Source organism: Lemur catta, chromosome 21 (genome assembly GCF_020740605.2).
Source record: "Lemur catta isolate mLemCat1 chromosome 21, mLemCat1.pri, whole genome shotgun sequence".
NCBI lineage: Eukaryota > Metazoa > Chordata > Mammalia > Primates > Lemuridae > Lemur > Lemur catta.
The window spans coordinates 28,057,168-28,077,640 of record NC_059148.1 but is presented as its reverse complement, the minus strand read 5'-3'; the positions used below and the strand labels follow the sequence as shown (position 1 = coordinate 28,077,640).

The 20,473-nt window shown below is 39.6% G+C and overlaps 1 protein-coding gene across 2 annotated transcripts; it reads right to left on the bottom strand.

Moving 5' to 3' along the window:
- Positions 1 to 3,846: 3,846 nt before the first annotated feature.
- Positions 3,847 to 20,433, bottom strand: GTF2H3 (general transcription factor IIH subunit 3). Of its 2 annotated transcripts, XM_045534983.1 has the most exons (13): positions 20,343 to 20,433; positions 18,577 to 18,656; positions 14,827 to 14,933; positions 13,216 to 13,382; positions 11,507 to 11,569; positions 10,570 to 10,599; positions 10,398 to 10,426; positions 8,946 to 9,020; positions 7,749 to 7,802; positions 5,399 to 5,467; positions 5,047 to 5,182; positions 4,906 to 4,942; positions 3,847 to 4,821 (listed from the first exon to the last, which is right to left on the bottom strand). In XM_045534983.1, the coding sequence occupies exons 1-13, from the start codon at positions 20,353 to 20,355 to the stop codon at positions 4,752 to 4,754; spliced, it is 930 nt and encodes a 309-aa protein (XP_045390939.1). In that variant the 5' UTR covers positions 20,356 to 20,433; the 3' UTR covers positions 3,847 to 4,751. The 2 variants fall into 2 exon arrangements, with proteins under 2 accessions (XP_045390939.1, XP_045390940.1); XM_045534984.1 differs by lacking the exons at positions 14,827 to 14,933; positions 18,577 to 18,656; positions 20,343 to 20,433 and having other exon boundaries at positions 10,570 to 10,607; positions 13,216 to 13,233.
- Positions 20,434 to 20,473: the final 40 nt, after the last annotated feature.

The following is a 20,473-nucleotide window of genomic DNA, read 5'->3' as shown; positions in this document are numbered from 1 at the left end:
CTAGGAGAATGTTATTAAGAGGAAAGTTGTCAAACACTTCAATATTTCTGTTATTCCCCATCTGTCTTTGGCAGAATGAATCTACTAATAAAGTCGGCATGGCCAAACCGTAAAGCTTAGGGGGTAAATCCTCCAGAAAGAAAACATTTCTGTGAATAAGTAACCACAGCCTATTGTATTCCTCCCTCCAGGTCATTTCACCCACACTCACTCCTCACTATAAAGAATGCACGAAAAGGCTTCTGTAACTCCTTGAGTTCGCCTAGGATTGCTCTAGGTTTATGAATGATAGCTTGACCCCTCCGAGGCTCTAATGGGAAACTGAAACTAGCCTGGCAGGAGACTGAGGTGGGACCTGGTAAGTGGTGATCATGAGAGCAGGGGATTGGCTGGGACACCCTGGCCAAGGCCGCACAGGAAGGATGCTCCAACCACCTAGCTCCAAAGGGGATCCGACCTCGGGATGCAGGAGACAAGCCCGGGATCAGCAAAGGATGCCAATCACATGCTCTCCCTTTCACTCTTGGCTAAATAGCCCTGAAGTGCTATTTAACTCCCCCTGCATCATCTGTAAAATGGGAATTAAATAGTATATTGTGAGGATTAAATGACTTAATGTGTTTAAAATATAGAGAACTGTATTCAGTGCAAAATAAATGCTTAATAAATGGTAGCCAATATTATCATTATTCATTCAACAAATATTTCTTTGTCATCGTTTAGCCACTAGCAGTGAATAAAATGTACAAAAATCTTAACCCTCACAGGGGACATAAGACAATAAACAAATAAATAAAACACGAAGTGTGAGATGATAAGAGTTAATAGAGTAAAATTAAGACGGAAAGAGCTGGAGAGAAAGGTGACACTTTTGGGTGGTCAGGAAGGTCTCACTGAGATGATTGTTATCTCCATTTTACAGATGAAAACACTGAGGCACAGAGAGGATGTGTAATTTGTTCAAAGTGGCAGAGTCAAAGTCTGGTACCAGAGTCTGTGCTCTTAACCCTACAAGTCATTCTCAGAATCATATTTTAGGGGTGGAGTGCAACATGGCACCATTCCTACTACCACTCGCAACTGTAGGGGGAGAAAGAGACCGATTCTTGCAGGGAACACTGAAGGAAACTACAAGGAGAGATATTTTGGTTCAAGATATAAAGTTGTCTGATAACTAGAATTGAAATAGAAGGAGTGTCGTGGGAACATGGTGTCTAGGAGGCAGGGGAAGGCTGGTGGCTTTCTGGCAAGGCCCCTGGGCATGGACTGACTACGTGGGGACAGAACCTTCCCGCAACGAAAGCACATAGATGGTCTGTGTCTATTCCCTGGTGTGGCGACATTCCCTGGAGCATAAGAGAGGGTGGAAGAATGAGAAGTAGGCTTCTTGCTCAACTCTGGCAGGGAAAGTGCACTGGCAGCCCCAGCCAATGGGGACAAGCCCAATGTGGTCAAGGGGCAGCAAGGGCAGTGGGACTTGAGGGAGGTGACAGGAAGTGACAGGAAAGAGGAGCCGCAGCCCTGTGAGATCATGAAGGGTCTTAAGGCCAGAGTGCAGCGTTGCACTTTATTCTAAGCACAATGGGTGGAAGTGGGAAGTTTTAAGCAGGGAAAAGAACAGCTGTTTTAAAAGGATCACTGGCTCCTGGAGGGAGAATATTGGGAGCAAGAATTGAGGAATTAAAAACAGACGTCCACAAAAACCTGTATACACATGTTCTCAGCAGCATTGTGTGTTGTAGACAAAAGGTGGAAACCACCCAACTGTCCATCAACTGAGAACGAACAAAATGTGATGTACCATACAGTGAGGAAGGATCCAGCCATGAAATGGAAAGATGTACAGTGCTGCCACATGCAAAACCCTTGAAACATCGCTAAGTAAAAGATGCTGGTCACAAAAGATCACATAGTATATGATTCTATTTCTATGAAATGTCCAGAATAGTCAAATCCCAGGCTAGAGTACAGAGGCCTCATCTTAGCTCACAGCAACCTCAAACTCCTGGGCTCAAGCCATCCTTCTGCCTCAGCCTCCCGGGTAGCTGGCGCTACAGGTACATTCCACCACGCCTGGATAATTTTTCTGTTTTTAGTATGGTCTTGCTCTTGCTCAGGCTGGTCTCAAACTCCTGGCCTCAAGCGATTCTCTTGCCTTGGCCTCCCAGAGTGCTAGGATTCCAGGCATGAGCCACTGCACCTAGCCTCTTTTTGTACATGTTTAAACAGTGAGTTCTGTGGTCTGTGAATCTACTTCAATTACATGTTGGAGGAGTGAAGCCCATTAGGACGACCCGGCAGTAGTGCAGCCTCTCATCTGTGCAGCACGGGGCAATGCTAGTGTGACCCTGTCAGGCTCTGAGGCTCGTAGGAGAGAATAGGTTGTAAAGTGCTCAGCACAAGGCCTCACACGAGAGAAGTATTCCATAAATGTTGGCTCTTATAATAGTTGAAAGAATGAATGAATATTGAATGAAGGGATAATGATGAAAGCTTTTAAAAGATCCTTTATTTATTAGCACTATGTTGTAGCCTGGGTCCTCCTAGAAGCTGCTGCCAAGGTGGGATTAAAGTCCACTTATTAGGGAAGCTGCCTGTGATATGGGGACGGAGCCGGGAGCGCCCTCAGACCAGGCTGCAGTCCGACTCTGAGTGAAAAGCAAAGCGGGAGGAAGGAAGGACAAAGGGAGGGAGGAAAGGAAGGAATTTGGGTGGAAGCAGCTTAGATTGTGGTGTAATTCTCAGGGAAGTCTGGCCAGGCTGTGGCAGGTTCTCAAACTAAAGTTGCTGTCAGCGGGGCCTTGCCAGGGGGCCTTGGCACTCCCGTGCTGTCCCTGCTGGGAGCAGCCCGTGGGAGCCTGGCTTCAGAGTCAGTGGCTGGGGCCTCCGTCAGTTCCACCCCCAGAAGGTGGAGTTCTAAGAGGTGCATTCTCACGGCTGCCATACGCTGCCTTACCTTTTAAGGCACTTTACAGATTATAAAACATTTTTGCATCCTTTATCCCATATGACCCTCCCATGAGGCCACCAAGGCAAGTACGGTCTGGTCTGGGCATGTGTAGATTTCTACTGTCTCTGATTTGCATCTCTCGCTTACCCAGGGGGAACATTTCCTAAACTTCCTTTTAATAGAGGTGTTACAACCTTATCTAAGAGCTCCTAAGTCACAGTGTTTTAAATCAGTTAAAAATAAAACTGAAACAGAATTAAGAAAGTATATAAAACATTTCAAATGAAAAAGTAATAACAGAAGCCTAATTAGCTTGTTTGAAATTATTCATCTTTTACATATATGATGCTTTATTTCCTAGACATAAAATAGTACTTTTCATTATACTTAATTAGTATATGAAATAATATTATTTTTAAAAGACAGATTCTCAAACTCAAGAATTAACAAATACTTGCTAAGTGATCACCAAAGTCCTTGTACAATTTGTTAAAACCACAAATATAGAATATAAAATCTACTTGAAATCATCTAACCAAATACCAAATTATTTAAGATTCAGCTCATATAAGGAGAAAATTAAAATCTATTTACATACAAAATTTTGTACACAAATAGGTTTTTGTTAATTACTTTTATTTTTAATATTTTTTTGTAGAGATGGGGTCTCACTATGCTGCCCAGGCTGGTCTCAAACTCCTGGGCTCAAGTGATCCTCCCACCTCAGCCTCCCTAAGTGCTGTCAGTGACTTTTAAAAACAAGGCAGATAATAAATTAATCTCTCTCTCTGTCTCCTATTAGTAAAAAAAAATAAAAAATAAAAACAAGGCAAACCAGCCACTATTCCTTAAACTCTTCCTGCTGGAACTTAAAATGACATTTAATAATTTCAAGATTACATAGAAAAATAAATTTTTTATTGTTGAAATTACAAATAATTTTTTTTAACTTATAAAAGTTTTCGGTATTCACTCCAAAGCTTGTAGAGTACAGTTTCCAATATTAATGTATTTTTTCCCCCACTAAAAAAAGGAAGAATTCTATCTGGGAACAACACTTAACACAGAGTTCATTTTCCCCAGTAAATTCCCCGTGGAACCAGACATTAGCTCTCACAAATAAGCTCTTCACCCAACTGTTTGTGAAGAAAAATTTACTACCACACTAATGCACTTGCTCCTCTTACTCATGTAAAATCAGGTTTTGTAGGTATTTGGTGACAAACTATTATTATTTGCATAAAATTGTCCAAATATGTACTGATACCAGACAAAGAAAAATCTGATAATATCTGAAGCCAAATTTCAATTTAGACAATACGGATTTTATTTATATGACTATTGTTGAAGTTAACTGTTAAGATGTTCTATCGCGATTAATGCCATTACTCCATAAATAGTCCCTTTTCACAAAGATGTGTTCAAATTTCTCATGTCATACAATTCACAGTAAAGACCTATATTTTGGCTTCTAAAACAATCAGTCATGATAGGCTGACTTTGACAAATGATCATCCTATTAAAAAAATAAAAGCCACAAATTAGTGCTTTCTTTCCCCTTTCTGGACAAAAACCAGTCATGGAAGATTTTAGGATACAGTGCATAGAATGACTCCCTCAAACAAATCGGTCCCCCAGAAGCACAGGATGAGAAGGGTGTTTTGGGAGTATGTCCTGTAAGAATCTCACTACATTAAAAATTATCCTATACATATCTGTATTTTTTTCAGAGCCTTCCCAACAAAGACTCTGCCGTACAGTCTCTATTAATAGCTCTAAAAGATGGGGCCAATCATCATTCTCAGGCAGACACTTTCAGTTTCTTTTTCTTGGCCTTGAGTACTGGAGGCAGAGAGATCTTAAAGGCTGTCCTGAAATGACACGAAGAAGAAAACACTTTTGAATGCTCTACATCTCTGAAGCGTGAGCCACCCACACAACTCAAAGATACTTACTCGCACGTAGTGCAGATAGGGCTGAAATTGCAGAATACTGTAAATTACAAAAAATGAAACAGGGTGATTTAAAAACCACAGAGGTATTTTCTGCCCGTCCCCTGATAAAGAGAAAGAAAAAAACTAGGTACATGAACTTACTTGACAAACACACAGAACAGACGTAGCCGATTTCAATGAGATTTCGATGACAGAAGCAAGCGGCCCTGTAGTCAACATGAACTGGGGGTGGGAGGATTAACTGAGATCTCTGATCTTGATCGGGAAGAAACACCCACTGTAAAAAAACAAAAACCAAAAAAACAAGGGACTTTTATTTAAAATAAGGGGAAAAAATGACCTGAAGCCCGCCCTCCTCAGCTTTGAAACTCCAAGGCCACCCACCTACTCCTTTCTCCCGATTACTAGGACCCCCCATCTGCTCCTATTCATTCCCCAGCACATGGGCCACGTTGTACTCAAGCCATTAGGGTTGCTGCTGCTGTTTCCTTACCAGCAAATACTGCAGAAGTGAGGGCATCTGAGGCACCTTCAAGTACAGGCCTCCTGTGATGTCACAAGCCTGCAAGACACACAGAGGGCTCTCTGCCAAACTAGCACTTACTTCGTTTTTCCAGAGGGATGGAACTCTCACTGGTAATTATTCAGGTCTGCAAAGGGAGAGGAGGATGTGACACTGCAGATTAAAAGGGAACATTTTCCCAGCGTAAATGAGGACCAGAAACTTCCAGTTACTTCTCGAGATGTTCAAAATCTGTTATTCTTCCCTCTTGACCAATCCCTTTCACTTTTTGAAGACAGTGGTGTAGGAGTGTTTGCCCTGTTTCCCATTTGCTACTGACACAACTTTATTGTTGCCATATTTATTCATTTAACATATTTGAGATATCATATGCCATAAAATTCACCACTTTAAGGTGTACAATCCACTGGTTTTTAGTATATTCAGAGTTGTGCAACCATCACCACTATTTAATTCCAGTACATTTTCATCATTCCACCAAGAAACCCCACACCCATTATCAATCACTCCCCATGCCCTCTCCCCCAGACCCTGGCAGCCCTCGCTCTGCCTTCTGTCTCTAGGGACTTGCCTATTCCAGGCATTTCATAGGAATGGAATCACACAAAATGGGGCCTTTTGGGACTGGCTTCTTTCGTCTTATTCTTTTGGTTTTTTTCCTTACAAAGTCATCTACTCTGATGGCTTCTTTCATTAAGAATGTTTTTAAAGTTTATCCATGCTATAATGTATATCAGTACCTCATTTTTTTATAACAAATATTCCACTGTATAGATATGCCACAATTTGTTTATCTATTCATCAATGAATGGACATTTGGTTTGTTTCCACTTTTGAGCTATCATGAATATGGAGCTATGAATATTCAAGTCCAAATTTTTGTGTGGATATATGTTTGCATTTCTCTTGAGCTTATATATACTTAGGAGTGGAATTGCTGGGTCACATCGTAACCCTATGTTTAACTTTTTGAGAAAGTTCTACACTGTTTTCCAAAGTGGCTACAGCATTTTACATTCCCAGCAGCAGTGAAGGAGGGATCCAATTTCTCTATCCGCTCACCAACACTAGCTACCCCAGTGGTGGGAAGTGGGATCTCACAGTGGTTTTGATTTGCATTTCCCTAGTCGCTAATGATATTGAGCATCTTTTCATGTGCTCATTGGCCATTTGTAGATCTTCTTTGAGAAATAAATGTCTGCTCAGATTCTTTGCCCATTTTTAAGTGAATTATTTGTCTTATTGGTGAGTTTTAAGAGTTCTTTACATAATCTGAAAACAAGTCTCTTTATCAGATATGATTTGCAAATATTTTTTACTTGCTTGATGGTGTCCTTTGAAGCACAACTTTTTTTTTCTTTTAGAGATAGGGTCTTACTCTGTCACCCAGCCTAGAGTGCAGTAGTATGATCACAGCTCACAGCAACCTCCAATTCCTGGGCTCAAGCAATCAATCCTCCTGCCTCAGCCTCACAAGTAGCTGGGACTACAGGTGCAGACCACCATGTCTGGCTAATTTAAAAAAAATTTTTTGTAGAGATAGGGTCTTACTATATTGCCCAGGCTGGTCTCAAACTCCTGGCCTCAAGCAATCCTCTTGTCTTGGCCTCCCCAAATGCTGGGATTACAGGTGTGAGCCACCGTGCCTGGACTGATCGCTTAAGAAATATTTCTTATAGCCAAAAACATTTATCAAAAGCTTGGTAATTTCTTCAGACTTATTCAGGTTTTTTTTTCCTTTTTGATTAAAGTATTAATAAAATTCAGTTTTTGTTTTTTCTTTTTTTTTTAAGACAGAGTCTCATTCTCTTGTCTGGGCTAGAGAGCTGTGGCGTCGTCACAGCTCACTGCAGCCTCAAACTCCTGGGCTCAAGCGATCCTCCTGCCCCAGCCTCCCTAGTAGCTGGGACTACAGGCACACTCCACCATGTCCAGCTAATTTTTTTATTTTTTGTAGAGGACAGGGTCTGACTATTGCCCAGGCTAGTCTCAAACACCTGGCCTCAAGCCATCCTCCTGCCTTGGCCTCTCAAAGCACTAGGATTATAGGCATGAGCCACCACCACACCTGGCTGAAATTCAGGTTTTTAGTTTTGATTAAAAAACAACATACAACAGTGCTGCCCAAAAGAAATATAATGCAAGAAACATATAACTTATAATTTTCTAGTACTTCCATAAAAAAGGAAAAAAACAGATAAAATTCCTTTTAAATATTTTATTTAATTCAATATATCCAAAGAATTATCATTTTAAATTGTAATCAATATAAAAATCATTAATTTTCATAACCAACACCAAGCATTCTTTTAAAACATACCTGTTGTAGGAGCCCTGAATCAGAGTCTAAAACGCAGGCATCGATCAAAATATTCTGAAAGGGACATTTTGAAAATATTATAGGAATAATGACATTAATGAGTACCCTATACTGAGAACCTACTATGTACCCAGACTCTATTCTGAAAGTAGCTCATGTAAAATGCATAATGACTCTGCACAGCACGTATTTCATTTGCATCTGGCAGCTAAAACACCCAGAATATGGTGGGCTGTGGTCACAGAGCTAGCGGGTGGCAGAGCTGTGGTCACCCCACTCTGCCTGCCTCCAAAGTCTGTGCTCTTTTCATTGTATCATGTTGCCACTCTATGAGAATATTATACATGGCTACAGCAGCATTTTATATTAAAACTTAAATTTTTAGAAGGATTTCTTTCTTTCTTTCTTTTTTTTTTTTTTTCCCCTGGAGACAGAGTCTCACTCTGTTGCCCGGGCTAGTGCCGTGGCATCAGCCTAGCTCACAGCAACCTCAAACTCCTGGGCTCAAGCAATCCTCCTGCCTCAGCCTCCCGAGTAGCTGGGACTACAGGCATGTGCCACCACGCCCGGCTAATTTTTTCTCTATATATATTTTTTTTAGTTGTCTGGCTAATTTCTTTCTATTTTTTTAGTAGAGATGGGGTCTCGCTCTTACTCTGGCTGGTCTCAAACTACTGATCTCAAGCAATCCTCCTGCCTCAGCCTCCCAGAGTGCTAGAATTACAGGCATGAGCCACCGCACCTGGGTTCTTTCTTTTCTTAAAGGTATCAAAGAAGAAAGTGTATTTAGTCATAATTCATCTGAACATTTCAGTTATTGCAAAGTAAAAACACTGAATTTTTACACAGCTCACTAAAGTAAAGAGAGAGAAACTGAGGCAAGATTTATGCAGCAAACTGTCAAACTAGGGATTCTTAGCATGGGGTCCAAGGATGAACTAAAAGGAGTTACCTGAATATCATGAAACTATACACAAAACTGCATTGGCAGTCCCCACACTGTTCTGGGGACCCATCAGATTCTCAAGCAAACCGGGACCCAAAATAGAGAAATAACTAGTATACAGTATGGATTCTTAATTCCTAGCCCATTAATTTTTTCAGACTCTCTCTCTGAACAGGCCATTTAAAAAATAAAATTGATTCCTTCCTTCATTATGAAACAAATATTCTTTAAAAGGCAGGCTCTCAATTCACCTGTTTCTGTGCTGCAAAGATGACATTCATGAAGTTCATATACTGCAATGCACTGTCTTCTGCAGCCTTAATCACCTGAAAATTACAGTCATGTTAATACCTCTCGGCACATCCCTCTCAAATGTCTCATTCAATACTCCCACTCAAATGTCACACAGTATATAGTCAACCATGACCAACGTTATTTTTCCAATTTGTCTTCCCATTTATCATTATTAAATAATACCTAAAGCGTAAAGATGACAGCAAAATTTCTCCCTAAATCCTACTGTCCAGAGGATGAACATTCTTCTATTATAGAGCATCTATGTGGACAAGTATATACACTCACCCGCAGAATACACACACACACACACACAGAGGTTAACTGGATGACAGTCTACCTAGTGTTCTGCAACCTGATTTTTCAGTCCACAATATATAGAGGGGGGGAATCTTTTTACACCAATGAATTAGAATATATATTATGCTTCTTGCTGACTTCATAGATTTCCACTATCTATCTACAGAGGATATTTAAGCAGTTTCCAATTCTCAGTTTTAAATCATGCTGTGATGACACCCTCACATACCCTTTGCACAAATCCCCAATTACCTCCCGAAGATAGTTGGCAATTGCAAAATTGTATGCACATTTAATTTTGATACAGATTACCAAACTGCCCTCCAAAAAATTTTACCAGTTTATCCTCCCATGAGTGATATGGGAGGACCATTTTCTATAACCAATTTCTAACATCACTGTCAACCCCAGGAACTACCAGATTTTTCATTTGTGTTAAGCAATAAGCAGACAATGAAAATCTCATTATTTGACATTTCTTTGCTTCCTAGTAAGGCTAAACATATTTTCTTTCTTTCTTTTTTTTTTTTTGAGACAGGGTCTCCCTCTGTTGCCCAGGCTGGAGTACAGTGGCACAATCATGGCTCATTGCAGCCTCAAACTCCTGGGCTCAAGCGCTTCTCCCACCCTGGCCTCCCAAAGTGCTAGAATTACAGGAGTGAGCCATCGCACCCAGCCTATAATGTGTTTTAATGACTAACAGAGCAAACTCCCACTTATTATTCCCTTTCAGAAAGTTCCTGGCTATTCTTTTTGATTTATTCTTCCAGATAAACTGTTGAGTTTTCTTTCTTAAATCTTTCTACCCTGCCAGGAAACAAAAAAAAAAAAACAACCTTATTGATATTCTGACTGATATTGCACTGAATTGACAGTGTGGCTTTGGAAAAACTGACATCCAAGAATAAAATATGGCCCTCCATTTATTCAGTTCTTTTATTTCTCTCAGAATTTTAGTTTTTCTTCCTAATCAGTTTTACACATTGCTTATTAAATTAATTCTGAATACTTACCATTTTTTGCATCTATTATAAATGGGTCTTATTTCCCATTGTTCTCCAATTGTCTATAATTAAATATAAACATAGTATTGATTTTTTAAATCTTACCAATATCCGTGATTTCATTTCCTGATTATCTATAAAAAGATAAAAACAGATTACAATATGACTGAATCTCACTAAACAAATATGGTTTCCTAACCAACTTTTAAGCAGTCCACTACACACATAGTAGTAAAATAGGTAGGACTACAGTTCTCATAGAAAAACAGGCTCCTACCTTTGACTTCTTTGTTCATTCTGTGAATGTCTTAATTTCTTAGCATTAAGGAATATAAAAATATTATTTTATTTCATAAATATTTATAATGAACATAAAAATCACCTCAAATTTTAGTTAAATAAACCCAGCATCCACCTAGCTAAAAAAAGAAATGCCCCACTTACTGTGACAGATACACTAGAGTGACTGGGGGTTTTCAGTTACTAACTCTGCCCTCAACTGGGCTTTGTAACCTGATCAAAATATGATCTTTGTCTCAGAAGATTAAAATTACCACTATCAGACTGTCCTATTATTATCTACCATGTCCTAGATTTGAATACTAGGACCACAAGTAAATCAATAAGCCAATCGACTGCGGCAACAAATTTGAAACCATACTAAGATGATCAGATGACCCAAATCCGTCTGGAACAAAGGAATCACTCCATGTTGTCCAAAAGAATTTTTGATTACATAAGACTGAGAGAACATCAGACAAACAGATAAAATTGAAAATGCTTAGAAAGGTGTTACTGCCCTACACTACGTACAAAATAACCAGTTTGCCTGTAGAGAAGCAGCCACTCATTTATTAAGCTTCAGGGTCAGTAAACAGCTTTTAAAATCAAACACTGTTCCCAACTCCCATCTCTTATTTTGATAGATCCCCAATTTGTCAAAATGAGAAGCAAGGAAGCATCCTGAGGAGGCGCTGGGAGCAGGCAGAAGGACATACTGTAGACTCTGGAGTTTTCTCATTCTTTCCACCTCAGGTTTTTACAGCTGTCTTAAAAACATTTCAAAGCCAAGATAAACTATTTTTTTTATTATCTACCACTTTATTATAGTAATGCTTCCTATTAATGGACACTCAAGATTCTAAGAAATGTCACAAGTTAAGATATGTCTACTACAGAAGGCACCTTCTGTATCATTCAGACACCAAGGATACAGCAAAGGGCTTTGGCCAGGGATCCTGCCAGCAGAGTTTCTGTATGTTGACCCTTTATGTCACCTACAAATAACAAAAAAAAAAAAAACATTAAAAAGGGAATTTTTAAGTCCTGTCTTGAACTAAAACCACTTAGTACTTTCTTTAACTAAGTATGCTTTCGAACCAAAGCATTCTTGGAGGAAGCATCACAATCATCTGGAGCAGGGGCTCCAAATCCAGGCTATTGTGCCCTGCAGGGTACATTTGGCAACGTCTGAAGGCATATTTGCTTGTTACGACTGGGGGATGTTACGGCATCTAGTGGGTCGAGGCCAGGGACGCTGCTAAGTATTCTACAATGCACAGGACAGTCCCTACAGCAGAGTTGTCTAGCCCCAAATGTCAACAGTGCTGAGGTTGATTTAGATAGCAAGGGGTCAGATTCTGGAGATACTTCTGACGCTAAACTACTGGGATTTCATATCAAATTAGATGTTAGATGTGAGAGGAAAGTAGTCAAAAGTGAAAGCTTTAAATTTCAAAAACTAGGTGGATGAGGGTGACAGAAATAGGGAATGGAAACTGTGGCGTATTGAAGGCAAAGATAACAAAGCTGGTCTGGGCCACGTTAAGGAAACAGTGGGGCACTTAAATGGAGAAGTTTGAGCTTAAAAGAAATCCTCGGTTAGAGACAAAAACTGGGAAGTATTCATACATAAATGAGTGTTAAAGACAAAAGTGGATGAAAACATAAAAAGAAGAAAATAAGAATGAATATTTTAAGGGACAAGATAAAGGAAAAGTTAGAAATGGAGACTAAGAAATGGTTCAAAAAAGAGGAAAAACAGGTCAACAGGATATCCTTAGAAGCCAAAAAATATCTTTCAGGAAGTAAAGGCTGGCTCACACTTGTAATCCCAATACTTTGGGAGGGCCTAGGTGGGAGGATTCCTTGAGGCCAGGAATTAGAGACCAGCCTGAGCAATACAGTGGGACCCTGTCCCTACAAAAAAATAGAGAAATTAGCCAGGCATGGTAGCACGTGCCTTGAGTCCCAGCCACTCAAGAGGCTGAGGCAGGAAGATCGCTTGAGCCCAGGAGTTTGAGGTTTCAGTGAGCTATGTTGATAACACTGTACTCTAGCCCAGGCAACAGAGTGAGACCTGTCTCACAAAAAAAAAAAAAAAAAAAAAAAGAAGTAGCCAGGCATAGTGGCTTGCACCTATAGTCCCTACTACTCAGTAAGTTGAGGCAGGAGGATCATTTGAGCCTAGGAGTTCGAGACCAGCCTGGGCAACTTAGTGAGATCCTACCTCTAAGAAAAAAGGAAAAAAAATTAGCCGGCTGCGGTGGTGAGCACCAGTGGTCCCCAGCTATTTGGGAGGCTGAGGCAGGATGATCCTTTGAGCCCAGGAGTTTGAAGATGCTGTAAACTATGTGATCAGGCCACTGCACTCCAGTGTGGGCAACAAAGCAAAAGACCCTGTCTCAAAAACCGAAAACACCAAAAAAGAGGAGTAAAGGCTGGTCAACTGTGTCAAATGCTGTAGATGTGAGGCAAATTATACAGACTTTGATGAAAATGATTCTTAAAAAGAAAAGACAAAGAGTGCAAGTAGATAGTATAAAGAGATGCGAATCTTTTTACTTTATGAACTTTATGTGTCAAAGACCTCCAAAATCAACTCCATTTCCAAAATAACAGTAATTTTTTAAAAAGCTGTTACCCTTGGTCATTAGATCTTTAATCTCTTCAACAATAACTTCATTTGCTGCTGTTAACAGCTCATATTTTCCATCTTTACTCCCTGAGGGATTAAATTCAGGAGGAGGGTTGCCAAGGTCTCCAAAGAAGTCTCCGAGTCTGCCATTCTTTCCAGGATATAAAAATCGACTGAAACAGCAAAGGAAAAAAATCTAGTTACACCAGGATGTACTGCCTGCGCTCTTACTCAGGATCAAAATGAAATTCAAGCAGAGAAAACAAAATCACGCCACTTTTGGACTCATAAGATTCTACAATAAATTTCATTTTTAAAAAATGTATAAAATAGGCAAATTGGCAAACATTCGTCTACCACCACACATTTTAATGGTTCCAGTGTTTTCTGAACAACGAGTGGAGTAAAGAGGGTATTGGGTTATAGTCTTCTGAAATGCTTCACGGTGGTCCCCATACTTTCCTTTCTCAGATAACAATCAGAAGAGATTCCTACCAAATTCTAATTTACTACTAGTTTATCATTTGAGGTACATATTATCTACTCCAGTAATAAAAATCTGGTCCAAGGGTCCCTGAAAAGATTCTCTTGTGCTTCATGACTCTTAAGGTAATCACACAGAGGACACTTTTGATTTAAAGAAAAAGAAAGGAAGAAAGAAAAGTCTGGCTGTTATAGCTTTTACTGGTATCTTAACCTAACTAGCATCATCTTTTTCACCCAATTCTGAGAAAAATGTAGAGTAAGGATGGGAGTAGGTGCGTATGCTTGGTGGCCCGTGGCTCTTTCGCCCACCAGAGGAAGTAGCCCTAAGAACCAAGAAAATTTGAGAAGCAGCCACTAATCTCAGATAAAATATGTTGATAAGCAAGAGTCACTTCTATTGTGATGTGACAGTTAAGAGATGGAAGAACTGTATCTTACATGATGATTCAATTCTACATTTGGTGCATAACGTGACAAGTAAATATGGTCAAAATTATTCATGAAAACTCTCGCCATATATGTGGCCATATTTACACAGCAGCTGTGGGCTAATGGCACCATCTTGCAGTGAGTCTAACACAGCCAGTTTCTACCCCAATATTAGAAAAGATCACTGTTTCTTCAGTCAAGCACCAGATGGAATAGTTGGCTTGGGTTTTAAAGCCAATGTTCTAAGAAAAATCTTTATTTCTAAACACCAGAATGACCCCTAGAGCAGTGAAACAGTCAGGCCCTGAAAGGTAAGCAGAGCCCAGACTGGCTGAAGGGAAAACAGAATCACACTTCCCATCTTACCTGCCTTCTGGAGGAGACACAAATTGAAAAGACAGGAATGAGGAAGTACCTGCCCAATTTGATAGTTCTTTTTCCTATTTTGCCCAGACAATATAGTTCAATCTGTGTAAGTGACTCGTGCCACTGTGCAACTCTACTATCTATCAACTAACGAAGTTTTCAATATTCGTAGAATGACAACGTACATGTACTGGTTCTTGATGCTGTATCTGTTGTTCACTGGTATAGAAAAAATTTCCCTTTTACAACATGGACAGGGAACAATACGTGCCAACCGGCACAGAAAACTCATGAATGTTCAGCACTGAACAGGAAAAATAATCATAACGGTCATACCTTTCTTGAATGTGACTTGCTATGACAGCAAGTTTGTTGGAACGATTCATGAACAAATGGGAATTTCCCAGCACCATCACAGCATCTATGCATTTGGATAAAGTAAACTGTCGACAAAATCAAAGACATTGGAAAAACAAATTAGCTATACAAGTAACTGTCAGGTCTTAAAATTAAGACTTCATTTAAATTTTAGATAAATATTCACTGCTAAAAATTTATTCAGGAGCATAAACAAAAACACTCGAAAACTATAATTTTCTAATTTTACTTATATGACATCATTCCTTCATCAGTACAATATTCCCCAAATATTTTTTGCATAACATTTAGGGAATAGCAAACATGTCACATCTTCTGTGATAAAATTACAAGCAAACTACTGCTACCTGTGGAATGGATACTTAATACAAACTGAATAAACTGGAGATTCTTAAGAGTTTTCGATTCATTTATTCACTAAGTATGCGGATTGCCTGCTATATGCCAGGCAAAGACCCCATCTCTCATGGAGCTCACATTCTCACAGGTACTAACAGTATTAATAATACCAAGAAACATAAGTGGATATTTTTGTAATCCTGGAATAAGACCTGTTTCTCTTCAAGAAATAAATATTTCAAGTAGAAAACAAAACATTGGTAAATTTCAGCCTATTGAAGAAAAACAAATCTATTAAAATTTCCATATGAGAAAACATGATACAATAAACCAAAGTGAAAGGCAAGTTAAAAACTGGAGAAAAATACTTGCAACATATGACAAGCCATGGGCCAACCCTTTAATATAGAGTATCCACAAATCAGTAATTAAAAAAAAAAAAAAACCCCAAAGGGAGAAGTGAAAATGGCCATCAAATACACTAAAAGCAAATTGAGAGTGCATTGTGTTTTGCACATTATATTGACAAAAGATAAGACAAGGAGAGAGACTATCTCGTGTTGGCACAAGAAAAGAGGAATTCTCACACACCACTGATAAGAGCGCAAACTAAGACAGCCTTTCTGGAGAGTAACAGGCCAACACCAGCAATGTGCTGCTAAACGTTTAACCACTGGCTCCCTAAACAATTAGGTATACATACACACAAGTACATATGTTTAATTCAAATATTACTGATACAAAGGTTTGTAAAACATACTTTACAAATAATAATGAAATATGCAATACTCTTTATGGTAAATTCCATGTAGCCAATTGATTCTCATAGAATGCCTATGTTGACTTTTTCTGAATTCTTGTATTCATAGTAAATTCCTGGTTTCAACTGCAGCAGTATAGTTCTGACACAAATACTGTGTGATATTTTTGTTTTAAGTCATGGAGTAAGAGGAAAGTGAAACAATTACACTTGGTATAAACCAGGGGGCTTATACCAAGGCCACACGTGGCCTTTTAGGTCCTTAAGTGCAGCCTTTTGACTGAATCCAAATTTTACAAAACAAATTTTTTATTTTCATTAATACATTTTTGTTCATCTTTTATAGTTTTAGTTTTTAAAATGAATGTATTTAAAATACCAAAGAATAAAATAAGTTACCACAAAATAATCCTCCTAGATTGACTGGCACAATTATAACATTAGTAAGCCATAAGGGCTAAACTGACGGCTACTATGTTCTTAGTTCTAACTTCCCCAGCCTGACGGTGCCACCACCACACGAGGCTGGCTGGAGAGTTTATGGGGGTCCAGTACGCCAGTCTGTTATCAGCTTTTGACAACAGTGCACTGTGTTTCTCTTTGAAGTGGAATTTGTGAATAGTTGCACAACTCCACAGTGTATTTTAATTCTGTCTGCTTAACAGCCCATCATGTCAAAGAAGACCAAGAGAATCCTGAAGAAAACAGATTTTTTTAATGAGGATTGGGAATTGCAATATTATCTTGTTTCTGCTAAAGATAAGATGATTTGCTTGCTTTGTGATGCTGTAGTATCCACATTCAAGAAATTCAATGCTCATCAGCACTATAACACTCACAAGGACCACAAATATTTTAAATTAGAGGGAAAGGCGTAAAAGGTTGTATTGTAAAAATTAAAATATGAAAATCAAAAGCAAAGACAATTCTTTCAAGCAGCAATAAGACCTGGAAATAATGCCACTGAAGCAACTTATAAAGTAGTTGATATACTTGGGAGAAAAAGGAAACCATTCGGTGACGTAGTAATTGTGAAAGAATATTTATAAACCATGTATCTGACAAAGGACTTGCATCTAGAATATACAAAGAAATCTCAAAGCTCAACAGTTAAAAAAGCAAACAAACGATACAATTAGAAAATGGACAAATGATATAAAAAGACATTTCACCACAAAGGCCATACAGCTGGCAAATGAGCACATGAGAAGATGTCCAACATCAGCTGGCATTACAGAAAAGCAAACTAAGACCACAATGAGGTATCATTACACATCTAATAAAACAGCTAGCAAAAAAAAAAAAAATGACAACACCAAATGCTGGTGAGATGCAAAGAAACTGCATTTCTCACACATTGCTGTTGGGAATGTAAAATGGTACAGCCACTCTGGAAAACAGTATGGCAGTTTCTTACAAAAAAAAAAAACCAAACATATAATTACCATATGACCTAGGAATTGCACTCCTGGGCATTTATCCCAGGGAAATGAAAATTTGTGTCTACATAAAACCCTGTGTACAAATTTTCAGAGCAACTTTTTGTGTAGTAGTTCAAAACTGGAAACAAACCAAATGTCCTTCAATAGGAGAATGATTAAACAAAATATGGTACATCAGACCATGGAATAATACTCAGCATAAAAAAAAAATAATGTGAATTTAACCTGGAATTACACACAAAAAAAGAAAAAAGGAAAGAAATCATTACTGATACATGCAATGACTTGGATGGATCTCAAGGGCATTACATTGAATAAACAAAAGCCAATTGCAAAGGGTACCTACTGTATGATCTATTTACAAAACAAAATTATAGAGATGGAGAACGGGTTGGCATATTACCATTTACCAGAAGTTAGGGATAGAGACTAGAAAGATACAACAGTGACTGTAGAAGGTACAGCCCAAGTGAACTCCTTTGTAGTGAAGGAACAGTTCCACATCTTGACTGCAGTGGTGGCTACACAAACCTGTGCATATGATAAAAATTGTATAGAACTACACACACACCCACACACGCACACACAGATTAGTGCATGTAAAACTTGCAATTTGAATAAGGTCTGTAGATTGCACTGATGGTTTCGATATTGTACTATAGCTATATAAGATGTTATCACTGGGGGAAGCTGAGTGAAGGGTACATGGGATATTGTACCATTTTTACAGTTTCCTGTGAGTCTATAATTATTGCATAATAAAGTATTTCAAAATAGAAAGTATTCTTTTAAACACTACATATTGTATGGAATTAATACATGAAACGCCCAGAAAAGGCCATATAAAGACAGAAGGCACATCAGTGGTTGCCAGGAGCTTGTGGGTAGAAGCAGGAATTGCCTGCAAATAGGCATGAAGAATGAGGGAACTTTACTCAGTAAAAGAAATGTTCTAAAATGGAATTGCAGTATTGGTTACACACCGTCACAAATTTACTAAAAAAAAAAAAAAAAAAAATCACTGACTACAGTTCAGTGTACAGTATAATGGGTGGATTTTGTGGTATGCAAATTACACCTTAATAAAGACATTTTTTTAAAAAAAGCAATATAAACATACACTCAGTTAAGCCAGAACTATCCAAAGGCCTCCTCAAGCAGTTTTACCTGAGATTCCTTCAATGCTTGTTTTCCCCACCAAATTGGGTTGGTATCAACTATGATAACTAGAAGATTCAATTCATCTTCTGAAAATTAACAAGAAACAAAATTAAAAACATTAGCCTCATGAAAATGAATCAAAGCTAACATTCCCAATTCACAGATTAAATCTAGAGCCAGTACCACTACGTGCCTTTAAATGTTTATCATCCTACAATCGAAAACTAACAGAGGACCCAGTTCTTTCAGAGACTGAAGTGGGCCCTTAGCAAGCTCTTGCCTGCTTCCTGTAGAGAACGTAAACTCCACGAGGGCAGAGATTTTTGTCTGTTTTGTTCACGGCTTATCCTCAGCTCCTAGCATAGTGCCTAGCACATAGCAGATGCTCAATGAATGACTACTGAATGCACCCAGAGATATTTGCATTTTGCCTGGCCAAGGACAGAAGACACTGATTAGCCAATAACAGGAACCCCAGTGGTAGAATTTCAGGCATGAAGAATTAAAGGGAGACATCGGAGTCAATGTGGCCTGTTCCATCCAATCACCTAGCAGCAAGGCTAATCGTGGTTAGGAGCTAATTTTTAAAAGATAAAATCCAGAATGTAAAGCAATTTCTATGTAAATCATTTATTGTGAAAAGGAATTAGGCTACTCTCAAAAGTGACAAACACAACTAACCAGGCTACCTTAACACATTAATCATCTTCTTGAACTTTTTTTTTTGACAAAGGGGTCTCACTATGTTGCTTAGGTTGGTCTTGAAGCGATCCTCTTGCCTCAGCCTCCCAAGTGGCTGGGACTACAAGCGTGCACCACCACGCCCGGCTAATTTTTTCTATTTTTAGTAGAGACTGGGGTCTTGCTCTTGCTCACGCTGGTCTTCAACACCTGAGCTCAAGCTATCCTCCCACCTCTGCCTCCGAGAGTGCTGGGGTTACAGGCATGAGCCACCACCCCCGGCTCTGAAGGGATCTCCATTTCTATTCGTGCTCCCTACAATCCTTTTTCCACACTGCAGTAAAAGTCACCTTTTAAAACTGTAAATCAGATCGTAACACTTCCTTGCTTAAAACTCTACAACAGCTTTGTATTACACTTAAAAATAAAGCTCAACCACTTTATCAAGGCCCACAAGGCCCTATATGACCCGCAACTGGCTCGTTTTCTGATCTCATCCTTCTAGCCTTTTCTTCAAGACTCGTCAGGCTCTATAACTGGTAGTTTAATGTATGAATGAAAGTCTCCCACCTTCCTCTACCCCCAGGCTCTCCATTTCTTGCTTCTCAGTGTGACCGGGTGGCTCGACCAGCCACAGCGCCTTCGCATTTAAAAGGCACTTTCCCGGGACTTCGAATAGTCATTCAAGTCTTAGTTTCAATATCCCGCTCTCCCTTGGACTCCTACGTCCAGCAGCTTTCCTCCTCCCTAGTCAATCTACCACACCGTCCTATTAGGTTGTCTTCACAGCTCTTGTCACCCTTTGGAATTATTTTTATTCACTTGCCGATTGTCTGCCTTGCCCACTGGGCCGGAACCCCCACGAGGGCCCCTGTCTCCCATCATCTCTGCTCCAGCGCAGAAAATGACCCCCGGCACACAGGAGGCGATGCAAAAATATTCACGGAATGAATGGCTGGATACATTGGCTACTCCTCTAAAGACCAAACGAGTTCCGCCCAGCCCAAAAGATACGCTCCATTTGGCGGGTCCTGGCCAAGCCGAGTCCGCCCAGCCCTGGGGCCCGGGGTCCCGCCCTGCGCGACCCTCACCGTCTGAGACCATGGCGGCCCAGCACCTCAGCTTAGAGCAGGCAGCGGTCGGCCGGCGTCCGGGATCCTTCGCACCCCGACTTCCGGCGCCGCCAAGCGACGCGCAGGGTGGTTTGGCCCGGGCCGCGCGC

Excerpts from the sequence above, each read along its gene's own strand:
- GTF2H3 (XM_045534983.1), bottom strand. Across the intron at positions 13,383-14,826 it reads GCAAGTCACATTCAAGAAAG|TCGATTTTTATATCCTGGAA; the intron begins GTATGACCGTTA and ends TTGCTGTTTCAG. Across the intron at positions 11,570-13,215 it reads TAAAGATCTAATGACCAAGG|GTGACATAAAGGGTCAACAT; the intron begins GTAACAGCTTTT and ends TGTTATTTGTAG.